This window comes from Sinocyclocheilus anshuiensis, unplaced genomic scaffold, assembly GCF_001515605.1.
Source record: "Sinocyclocheilus anshuiensis isolate Anshui unplaced genomic scaffold, SAMN03320099.WGS_v1.1 scaffold379, whole genome shotgun sequence".
In the NCBI taxonomy this organism is placed as follows: Eukaryota; Metazoa; Chordata; class Actinopteri; order Cypriniformes; family Cyprinidae; genus Sinocyclocheilus; species Sinocyclocheilus anshuiensis.
The window spans coordinates 1,225,849-1,238,896 of NW_015552574.1; the positions used below are offsets into that span (position 1 = coordinate 1,225,849).

At 34.2% G+C, this 13,048-nt stretch overlaps 1 protein-coding gene across 2 annotated transcripts in view; it reads right to left on the reverse strand.

Moving 5' to 3' along the window:
• The window catches only part of ppp1r1b (protein phosphatase 1, regulatory (inhibitor) subunit 1B), a 20,218-nt gene that overhangs the window by 4,474 nt on the left and 2,696 nt on the right, over positions 1-13,048 (reverse strand). For both annotated transcript variants that reach the window (XM_016455902.1, XM_016455901.1), the window contains exon 2: positions 1,637-1,720. In XM_016455902.1, the coding sequence (XP_016311388.1) occupies positions 1,637-1,720 (84 nt within the window). The remainder of the gene's footprint in view (positions 1-1,636; positions 1,721-13,048) is intronic.

Genomic DNA, 13,048 nt, shown 5'->3' on the forward strand with positions numbered 1-13,048 from the left:
AGCTTTGTAAAATTACAGTTGAACCACTGATGTCACATGGACTATTTTAACGATGTCCTTACTACGTTTCTGGATGTTGATCGTGGTAATTACATTGCTGTCTATGGGAGGGTCAGAGAGCTCTCAGAATTCATCAAAAATATCTTAAATTGTGTTCCGAAGATGAACGGAGGTCTTACGGGTTTAGAACGACATGAGGGTGAGTAATTAATGACAGAATTTTCATTTTGGGGTGGAGTAACCCTATAAGAAAACAATGATGTTTTAATGACACAAAGACCACATATACTTCATCTGCGCTTAAATAAAACTAAGACAGAACTTTTTTCATAAAAAAACTGAAAAAAACAGAGATGCACAATAAAAGACTGTACTCTGAACCCAAGATCACGTGTGAAATGTTAAAAAAATAAGTAACTTCAGTTTTTCCCACTAAAAACAAGTCTTTAAAAACCCAATAACCCAAAGTCCACCTCCAATTGCATAAAAACAATGATGTGTGCCTACAATAGGCTATATTTATCAGAAAATGGTTATCTGCATCTTTATCACTTACTACTGATAATTAACAGAATACTGTAACAGTTCACATTATTATTTATCGCTGTTTAATACATCATTCAATAGAAATGTAATAAAAATAAAACAAGACATTTATTAATTTATTTTATTTATCCCCATTAACTTTTGAAGTTATTAAATGTATTTATTATATATGCATAATGTAATAGAAACACACACACACACACACACAAACACGTATAGATATCTCAACTGATTTTACATTGGACATCAAGTGTCAACCCTACACAATTATTTTTGTTATACAAAGGTAAAAAAAATCCTCAAAGTCAAACATATATAATATCAAATATCATAATGTACTAATATTACAATAAAGTATATAGGTCAAACATCATGCAAAATCATAAATTATAATTATATAAATTAAAATAATCATTACATATAATACTTACACAATTAATTAATATTCCTATTCATCTTAATAATAATAATAATAATGAACAGTATCATTTTAGTATCATTGATGTGCTATTATAGTTTTTGTTAATATTTTAAATTAGATTTTATTCTTTATTCTGTTTTCATTTTCGTTTTATTTTAGAGTTTTAGTAATTTTGTTGTGTGTTTTTGTCATTTTTATTAGCTTTTCTAATACGTATATATAGTTTTTATTTAGTTTGTTATTTTAGTAATTCAACAAAATTTTATATTTATTTTATTTAATGTTTATATTATTTCAAGTAAGAAAATGTTTTATAGTTTTATTTATTGATAATAACCCTGATAGGAATATTTAAAATTTTCTGGTAAATATTGTAAATGGATAAACAACAGCAAGAACAAATCTTGAAATTATTATGAAAAATGCTTTATATATATTAATGCAATGGTTTTACTATGGTATTATTTAGCATGTATCATAGAGATACAACAGTATATGTATATAATCTATAATATCATCACTGTATAATCACTTGGCCACAGTATGTTTATTGTAAGGGATATAAACAACATAAAGCTATACATAAATTCAACATTGTTCATTCATTCATCTTTTACATGCGAATGTATTATGAATGTAGTTTAACCTCCAGCACTGAGGTGGCAGTACCTGATGGGTGGAGATGTCATCCTCAGGAGATGTTTGGTCTGCTACCTTGAACAAAGTGGCAGGTGTGGGTCTTCGTCGTCGAATCTGAAAGACAAGCAGTAGAGAATTGTTAACGAAAGAAAAAAAAAAGAAAGAAAATCATCACATTTTGCATAAGTATGAGTGAGGAGCAAGGACACTTTTACTCAGTGATTAGCAGTAAAATTATTACAGGGTCAGTCCTCCTGCAACACCATAATACATTTTACAACATCTTTATATATTAGCTTGTGATATAGGTTTGTTATTTGTCTTATTTTATTACATTTAGATGAACCATTCTGTATTCGTTTACTTTACATTTGTATTTATTTGCCATTCATTTCTCCCACAGTCTATCACAAACCCCCTGCGATATCCCCATTTGGGAAACCCTGTTCTAGATGTTGACTTTAATGAGGACATTTTGAATATATGTCATTGCACATGTGACAGCTTGGCCAAAAAAGTGAATTAGATAACTGTATCTGAAGCCTCCCTCCACTCAAACCCTTTCGATTTCCAGTCCCTGAACAGAAAACATTCATACAAATCTGCCTGATATCAAATGCACAAGGACACAAATGGAAAAAGTGACTCTAGAGCACAACGAAGCTACACAGAGAACTGACTGACAAATGATCTCAAGAAAATAGCTCTTCCTCACCTAATCTCCTAGTCCTCTAGGAACTCTGCCAGATTAACAAACCCACATCATGGCAAAATCCTAACTGAAACCTCACAATTCTTAACTGAAAGTTCACTAAAAGAGAATAGGAGAATAGTTTATGTGACCTTCACAGTTGGGCCAAAGACAAATTTACCTCCAGGGACAATAAAGTATTTTTCAGTTTTAATTACAATTGATAATTGCAGATAAATGCAATTTCACAAATCAATTGTCAAACTTATTTTAAAATGAGGTAACCAGTCAATAAGTTCGATCCCAAACTAAACCCAAGTGAAGAGCACTGATCAAAAGAGAACGTCTTTCGCAAAAGAGCACCTGATTAGATTTCAGAGGAACCTTGAAGTAGAACAACAGAAGCCTTGAAGGATTACACAAGGCTTCCTTTAACACAGCAGTTCTCAAATCCAGCCTTGCAGAGTTTAGCTCCAACCCTAATCAATCACACCTGAATAAGCTAATCAAGGCCTTCTGGATTACTAGAAAGTTACAGGGCAAGTTTGATCAAGGTTAGAGCTAAACTCTGTGGGGGGTTTTACGCAACACCGTTTTCAACTAAAAACTGAAAACATTTTTGCCATTCATTTTCACAACAATGGCATTTTGGGGGCCTAAAAATGCAAACTTGCAAACTTGAAAAATTGCAATTAGTGAAAACGATACCGTTATCATCTCTGTGTAAACTACAAAAACACAAATTTGTGAAAATGGTGACGTAATGCATATTACATTTTCACTCTATAGGCATATGTGTGTATGTGCGCAGGCATGTAGTGTTTGTTTACAAAGTGATATCGCCACCTACTGGCCACGCATGCATAATACAGTGTTTTTAGTCGTTTTCATGGATCCGTGTTTGTACGCGAAATTTTTCAAAAGCACAAAGGAAAAACTTTTCTGTTTTTGTTACATCGGTGTCATGTAAACGTATCCTTAGATAAGTACAAAGTTTCACCCTAAAAAAATTAAAGTTTTTAATTGGTTATTTTTAACATGCAAGGCTCTATCAAGAATATAGAGATCAAAAGTAGTTCTTGACATTAACGCTCTTAAATATAAAGATCCTAAAAGGGTGATGCCATAGAAGAACTATTTTGGGTTCCCCAAGAACCTTTCAGTGAACAGTTCTTAAAAGAAGCATTTTTCTTAGTGTAAAGAACATTTTAATAATCTAAAGAGTCTTTTTCCACTATAAAGAACCGGAATGCGGAATGGAAAGATTCCAAGGTTCTTCATGTTATTTTTAAGATTTTTCATTACAGAGAAACATGGTTTCTGAAGATCTAAATAATAAAATGTTCTTTGTATACCTTAAAGATTGGCCGATTTCAGAGAGGCTAGCAATAGCAAGCTAGCTTTAAAAGCATAAGATCCCACCCTCCCTGCAAATCACTCTCCAAAGCCACGCCTCCTCCAAAACACATGAATGCGGTCTCATTCACCGGTGAGAAAACATTACAGTACAAAGTGCATAATATTACAATAATAACGCCTTCCATTCTCACTCTATCTGCAGTAGCTTAATGGACGGCACTGATGACGTATCATGTCTGCGTGAACAGGGCGTGTGAATGTATGCAAATACATACATTGACAGGCAGGTTAGAACAGCCTATCGCAGCCCTCGGACCGAGGGATATGATTGGACAAACATTTTATGCTTCTACGCCTTCCACAGATTATATAAATACATGTAGACCACTTAACTCAGTGATTGATTGCTATCGGGATGTGACTTTTAACCAGCTTAACAAAAAATGTTTTTGAATCAAATCTACCCTGCATTTAAAAAGGTTCTGCAGCAGAATCTGGCCAGTTTTGGCTCTAACTCAAACATTTGCTGTAGATAAAGCTTTTTTGTGCTTTATGCATGTTAATGAGTCTACATAATGAAAAACACCGAATAAAAGTAAATTGTGTAAACTGAGTGTTACCAACAAGCTCTCCAAATAAAGGACAAGAAATAATTGTCGCCCTTTTAAATGTCCAAAAGGCCACCTGGATGTTCTTCAGCAGCACTGGAGCAGAGTTCACAGTGATCTGGAGGAAACAAGGTGTTCTGTGGCAAATCCTCCTCCACAATGTGAAGATTCACAAAATGAACATTTGTTCAGTGGCGGTGCCACATTGTACGAGTGAAACAGAAACACAGTCAAATGGCTTTTGTGTCGTATGCTACAACTAACTTTGATGCGGTTCAGAGGACATTTTTTGAAGCCAATCATGCAGAAATCCAGATAGTTTCTTCTCAGAACTCCATGCAGTCTAAAGAAAAGAAAAGAAAATTCTTTCCCAGATTTTCTTTTACATATGCCATGTATACACATAATTGCCAACAGACATAAAACATTGTCTCCCATCTCACACTGAAAAAAAAAAAAAAGGTTGTGCAATTCGCAAACTTTTCCATCTCCAGCCTTTTTCACTCTTGGATGTGCATTAGCATTTTCCCTAATTGGCTGTGTCAGTATTATGCTCTCAAAACAAAACTGGCATGCATGTGTTCCTGCACTATTCTATATTTCCTGCAGTCTTAGACAACACAGTATGTCTATTCACTGACCGTCTGATGCATATTACACACTAAACTCTAGTCAGGTCAGCTGACTTTACACAAATTCCAAGAGTATCAGTTTGTCTGGAGACAAGGTCTTATTTATAAGGTCTTGGGGTTGATAAAACCAGCACTTTTGAAGAGGAAATGATCACTGGTTTTGCCAAAGTTTTATCTGATGCAAAGCAAGTAAACTACATATTCATGATTTTGTTCTCTACAATGACCTGTAATGATCAGCAGTTTAATGCATCAGTGTGATGCATAGAATAAGGTCACAGTAAGCGGTGCACTAACAACAACAAAGCAACATGCTGAAACCACTTAGAAAACCCTTAGAACCCACAGTGACACACTAAAATCAATCTGACACCCTAGAAACCACAAAGCAACATGCATGAACCACCCTGAGCACCCTAGAAACCACACAGCAATAGACTGAAACCACTTAGCATAACAACACATTAGAACCAATCAGAACACCCTAGCAACCGCATAACATCTTAAAACCACTTAGAACACCCTAGCAACCACATAACACAATAAAACCACTCAGAACACCCTAACAACCACATAAGAACACATTAGAACCACTCAGAACACCCCAGCAACCACATAACACATTGAAACCACTTAGAACACCTTAGCAACCACATAACACATTAAAACCACTTAAAACACCCTAGCAACTGCATAAAACATTAAAACCACTCAGAACACCCTAGCAACCGCATAACACATTAAAGCCGCTTAGAACACCTTTGCAACCACATAACACATTAAAACCACGTAGAAAACCTTAACAACCACATAAAACATTAAAACCACTTAAAACACCCTAAAATCCCCATAACCACGCATTAGAATCACTCGGAATACCCTAGCAACCACTTAACAACACATTAAAACTACTTAGAACACCTTAGCAACCACCTAACACATTAAATCCACTTAAAACACCCTAGCAACCACATAGTCACACATTAGAAACACTCAGAACACCCTAGCAACCACATAAGAACAAATTTAAAGCACTTAGAACACCATAGCAACCGCATAACACATTAAAGCCACTCCTAGCAAACATGCAGCAAAATGAATAAAAACATAAAAAAAAACCTTAGCTACATAGCAACATCTTTGCAATTATCCATAGCACCCTAGCATCATGGCAGCAACACCACTCACATTTACTCAAGGAAAGTACAAACATCCAGTTTATATAGTTCTTTAAACCACTTTTTGTGGTTGACAGTCATTTTATCCTAAAAATGATAAAGTTCTTATGCTCTGACTCAAGTCACACCTCATGTTACGTACACAAATGACATCATTGTGCAGAGGAAAAGACAATATCGGCCACATCTTTGTACGCATAATATAACTAGAGCACTCAAAATCTTTCCTGGTTTTTGGTAACTCTCTTTACACGAGGTGCAGACACATTAAATTAACAAAACAGTTGTGATGACAGGTTAACAGCATTTTCTACGCAAGCAGAAAGTCCCATGTTCCAGATGGATTTGCCATTATGATATTATGAGTCTTCCTTTCCCTCAGGTTCTGTTAAATATTTGAGTTTTACTTTTACACAAACGGTTACAAAATTTTTCGCATTGCAGACTAGAAATGCTCATGGTTTAGAGACATTTTAAAAAACAAATCGCAAGCAACAACCTAGCTGCTCAGATATGTACATAAAAATTACAGTAAACTGAGCGACAATTATTTGAATAATATATAATAAAATACATTTTAATAAATATAAAATATATATAGATGTTGACTATTTTATATATACTCTATACACTTTATTCAATACATACAGTATATATATATATATATATACACACACACACACACAGTTTTTTCTCAAATGTGTGGCTCAATTTACTGTAATAATAATGTATATAATTATGATTTATATCACCAAGCAAATATGTTTAATTAAATTACTCTCAAGTCCAACTTTTCCTTGTTTTTTAGTAACAAAAAACATGCTAAATGTAGCCTATCTTGGTACTTTTTAGACATGCAGAAGCATGATACCATTGCTATTATGTGTTGGATTGGACCGTTTGCCATGATAGTACCATAGTATTCTTTACCCTGGAGTACCATATTGTATATGAATACAGTAATCATTTAATACCATGGTATGCAGTGTATATAGCAAAGTACCACGATAGCACCAGAGTATGTTTTTTGTAGGGCTCTGCTAAAAGAAGCTGGACATACACATCTTGCATCTAAGATGCACTTCAGCATGAATTGAGCAGTGAATCTGATGGTGTCTGTCCCTGTGGATAGACTTAGTCCTTGTTCATTTCTGTTTACCCACAAACACACACGGCACCAAAGGTCACCTTGTGACGTCAATGAGTCTGTGTGTGTGTGTAGATAGTGGATTAACTGTAAAATCCAGAGTCCAGAGTCTAAAATCCAACTTTTTACGCAGTGTTTTTCACTCGTGTCCCAGAAAGCCGTATTTCCAGTCACTGGCTGTGGAGCGTAGCTTGACCATTGTGAAAGTTCAATGACAGTTTCGCACTGCTCAAATTACATAATCTCAATCTCTGGCGCTGTCATCACCTCTTTATAATACAAGCAGGCACCGTCGCCTTATGTAATATATTATGTACCCTTTTGCTTTTAGTTTCAAGCTATATTTAGAGTCTGAGGCCACATTGGAAATCTGAAATTTAAAATATAGTTAAAATCTGTAACTGAAGGTTATTAAAGTAAGAGAATAAGGAGTTATAAAATGGATAAGAAATATTTATATTTCTGCACTGTTGCTAAGTCACTTATATGCTACTTGAATCATTCTCAAAGCTGGAGAACATGAGCATTAAGTTTTGTTCATGTGCTGTTGTTAATAATGCAAAATGAAACACACCAAATACTAAGACAAATTCATAAAATTCAAGCGTCAACTTTTCACTCAAATTGTTATATTATAATTTATAATTAAAAACCATTTAAAACTTGTTTAAAATCTACATCCAGTCTGTTATAAAAACAAATTAAATCTATATTCATTTTAATATAAAATAAAATCTATATCCAATCTATTATATAATTTTAAACAAAATCACATGGTCTATTATAAAATAAAAAATCTGCATCTTCAAAAAATAAAATAAAATCTACATTCAGTCAAATCTACATCCTGCCTACTATAAATGAAATAAAATCTACATCTATTCTATTATAAATTAAGATATAGTCTATTAAATCTGTTATACAAACTATTATACATTTTGTTATAAAATAAAAAAACCTACATCCAGTTTATCATAAAAGAAAAAAAACTGCACAGTCTATTATACAACAAAACAAAAAATCTAAATCTGATCTATTATAAAAAAAAAAAAAAAAGTAAAATAAAATGTTTGCCCAATTTGCATAAAAAAAACTGCACAGTCTATTATACAACAAAACAAAAAATCTAAATCTGATCTATTATAAAAAATAAAAAAAAAGTAAAATAAAATGTTTGCCCAATTTGCAGATGCTTTTATCCAAAGCAACTTGCATTCCACTTTTATAGGGACAATCCCCCTTGAGTGAGGTCAAGGGCTGAAAGTTCACTGCTGATAGAAAGCAAACCAAACCAACAAACTCGTGCCCAACCTGTGCTGCAACCACCGCACTACACCATGAATGACAGATCCCACAGACTAACCCAAAACCAACAAATAAAAGCTATGCATCAGTGCTTCAAACTGCCTAAAAATGAAATAAATGGCAGTGTGTGGAACTCAACAACATGTCACAGTCTGTCAATAGAGCTTCAGTTGTGTTGAACCCAGAACATTCCTCTAGTTGATCAATACTTCACTCTCCTTCTATTCTATAAGCGCAGGAGCTGTTTAGTCTAGTGGCTTGTGTGATGACCCTGTGCATTTTTAGGTCATAGGTAAAGAGACAGTAATCAATAAATCCCTAAGTGTCCTTTAGGTTAGGCCAGTATAAATACTCTCACAACTTCTCCCAATCAGATGAATGTCTGACAGCTCTGATAGCAATCTATAGTCCCCCGGGATTAGAGAGCACAATAATACAGTGACATTTACCTTCGGAGAGATTAATCACATGAGAAGCGATAATCTTGTGGTCATTCTTTCTAGAATCACTGGCTTATATGTATAGCAGCAAATCAGCATATTAGAATGCTTTCTAAAGGATCACGTGACACTGAAGACTGGAGTAATGATGCTGAAAATTCAGCTTTAATCACAGGAATAAATTATATTTTAAAACAGTTATTTAAAATCGCAATAATATTTCACAATATTACTATTTTACTGTAAATAAATGCAGGCTTGGAATGCATAAGAAGCTTCTTACAAAACCTTTAAAACAAAATGCTAGTATACTGTAGTTTAAATGAGTTCAGTAAAATACTGGTTTACATTTATATTTGTATTAGATGTTTCCTAGATCAGTGTTTGTCATGCAGATTGTGCGTCTACACTAAATCGCTCTCTTATATAAACCACGCATGAGCACCACTCTTCATGTTTTGTCCTGTACACCATTGTTTTTTCCTGTGTTTCCTAGAGCAGTTTGTCATGCAGATTGTGCGTCTACACTAAATCGCTCTCTTATATAAACCACTCATGGGCACCACTCTTCATGTTTTGTCCTGTACACCATTGTTTTTTCCTGTTTACTTAAACTCATAGTTGCTACAATGAAGTGCATTGTCTTGCTTTTTTTCACTGTGTGAAAAAATACAATTCATAAAACCCAATAGCAGGGCATGTTATCAGTGACTTCCCCATGTGACCCCATCACAAAAAACAACAACAGTAAAAACATTAGTGGTCCTTATGGTATCATTCAATTAGAAGTAAACTATAGGGCAAAATATCTATTTTTACACTAATGTTACTCTAAACTAAGTGTTAATTTTTCCCTTTATCCAAACATTTTTTTTTCCCATAATTTTGTGTAACAGACATTCATTTCAGCCTCATAATGAAATTCAGATCTAGGCTGATGAAGTTCCCTGGGTGTTTTATCCCCTTTGGGACATCTAAAGTTAAACTGTGCTGCCGTATATATATAATCCATAGTTTGGATCAGCGTCAGCTGTACTTCATCTAGTGTGTATCCTAAATAAGATAAAGGTGAATGTAATGATGGGTGTTTAATATAAAGAAATGAAGCGGGTTACTAGTTCACATCCTAATGTCTTCAGTGATCTCTGTTCTTAAGAGGTCCTTGTTTCAAAAGTAGCTGAAGGTTCGAAAGCAATTATAAAAACTAGGACGGTGAAGTAGCAACCCTGATTTCTGTTAATATATGAAGTTAATAAGTGGCACGCAACCCTGTCCAAGTCCTTTGTGGTGTCCACATAGTGACGCACGACAGTCAGGTTTCATTTGCACTGCAAAAATCATTTTCTTATTACATTCTTGGTAACACTTTACAATAAAGTTCCATTTGTTAACTATATTTAATCCATTAACTAATATTAACTAACAATGAGCAATACATTTGTTTTATTAATCTTTGTTAACGTTAGTTGGAATCAACATTAACTAAGATTAATAAATGCTTTAAATGTATTTTTCATTGATAGTTAATGTTAACGAATGTAGTTAACTAATATTAACAAATGGAACCTTATTGTAAAGTGTTACCCTAAAATCACTTAACTTGTCAAAGAATATGTCTTGAATTTATAGAATTTCAATTTCTTGTTTTAAGCATTAATCACGAGTCTAATAGATCACAAATACAGTAAAAACAGTACTATGGTGGAATATTATTACAATATAAAATAACTGTTTTTTATTATATACACTCTTAAATTAAAGGTGCTTCACGATGCTATAGAAGAACCTTTTTGTCTAAATGGTTCCATAAAGAACCTTTAACATCTGAAGAACCTTTCTGTTTCACAAAAGGTTCTTTGTGGCGAAAGAAGGTTCTTCAGATTATAAAAAGGTAAGAAAGAGATGGTTCTTTAAAGAACCTTTGACTAAATGGTTCTTTGTGGAACCAAAAAGGGTTCTTCTATGGCATCGCTTGAAGAACCTTTTGAAGCACCTTTATTTTTAAGAGTGTATATATGAATATATTTGAAAATGTATTTTATTCCTGTGATGCAAAGCTGAATTTTCAGCATCATTACTCTTCAGTGTCACACGATCCTTCAGAAATCATTCTAATATACTGATTTGCTGCTCAAGAAACATTTCTTATCATTATCAATGTTGAAAACAATTGTGATGCTTCATATTTTTGTAGAAACACTATGAATAGAAAACACAATGAATGGAAAACAGCATTTATTTGAAATAGAAATCTATTCTTACATTATACATTTCTTTACTGTCAATTTTGATGAATGTAATGCTTCCTTGATGATATATATAGATATATCTGATTAACTACTTAGCTGCATGCGTAATTTTGAAACATGGCCGGAAGATTCAGTTAGAAACCAGAGAGCCAGAAAAAACTCATTCAGCTCAAGCTGTTCCACAGACGCTGCTGGACTGTTTCCATGTGCCTCAAAATACGATTAAGGAAGAAGCTGATGTACACATCATCAAATGATGTTGGAAACAACCTTAGATTTCAATTTAAGACAAAATGATCAGATGTTCTTCCTTTCATTGAAGCTCAAGATGCACTTTGGATCATTTGAAATCAGGCTAGAATAGATGATCATCAGGTTTTGTTCATGTCACGCCCTCTGCTCTGCCAGCACTAGAACCCAGCGCAACCCATCCATTCATGAAATCTGGCACTAACGAGCACAACACATGCATCCATCTCAAGAGGCTTAAAGGACACAATGTCTTCACAACACACATACTTTCCATACAGAACATTACACTTGATTTTAAATGAATGGTTCATGCAAAAATGTAAATTCTGTCAGGACCACTATCGTCAAAGATGATTGACAATTAGCATACAGTTTGGATTGGCGGTATGGTTCTGTTCTGGGCAAGAACTCCCTGTGCATCCATGCAGCCTAGCATGGATGAGAGCAGGGAGAGCAGCGATAACCCCCCCAGGGTAAACAGAACAGAACCAACATAAATGTATTGCAGATATTGTTAAAGTTCAATAACTTTATGTACACATTTTAAAATTAGTCTGATTCAAAGGATAATCAGAAGGCTGAATCCTGACTGACAGAGGAGGAGCTGGGGATGGAGGAGGGTCATTAGCTATTGAGCAATGCGAAAACTGCTGATAATACCGAGGGACCGTATATATGAATGCTTAGATAGGTGTCGTATTCCTATAGGTAGATGGGGATCAGCTGAGAGTCAGCTGATGCGAGCTTGACTAACGTGACCTGCCAGAACTAACACTACGCTTGATTTCTGTCACCATTTTCTCACCCTCATGTAGTGTCAAACCTATATGAACAGCCAAATTTGTAAACAAATCATTCAGACCAAATTTGTGAACTAGATCAACCAACTCAAAAATTGGTTTGAGCTCAAACTCAAAAAAAAAAAAAAAAAGATTCATACGATTGTAATGACAATGTCTTGTCTGTTTATCTGTTTAGAACTTTTTACATCATTTTTTACTATGTTTGTAATGCTATAATGGTGATTTTTGACATTTTGGTGTGAAGTGGAGACAGGGTTATTATTATAGTTTACATTTAGTCATTTAGTAGACGCTTTTATCCAAAGCAACTTACAAATGAGGACAATAAAAGCAGTCAAAACTAACAAAAGAGCAACAATACAGAAGTGCAAATGACACTTATGACATGTCTTGGTTAGCCTAACGCAGTACACGTAGCAAGGTGTATATATATATATATATATATATAATACACACACACACATATACACACACAAAGAAAAAAGTAGATAGAATAGAAAAAATAGAAAGCTAGTGTTTGTTTGTTTTTTGCTGTCTGAGAAATTCAGCTTATCATCAATCACAACTCTAAGGTTTCTAGCTGTTTTTGAAGAATTTATGGTTGATGAGCCTAACTGGATGGTGACATTTTGATAAAGTGATGGGTTTTTTGAAGCCACAAGCAGTTCTGTCTTAGCCAGGTTGAGTTGAAGGTAATGGCCCGTCGTCCAACAAGAAATGTCTGTTAGACATGCTGAGATGCGAGCAGCTATCGTCGGATCATCAGGATGGAATGAGA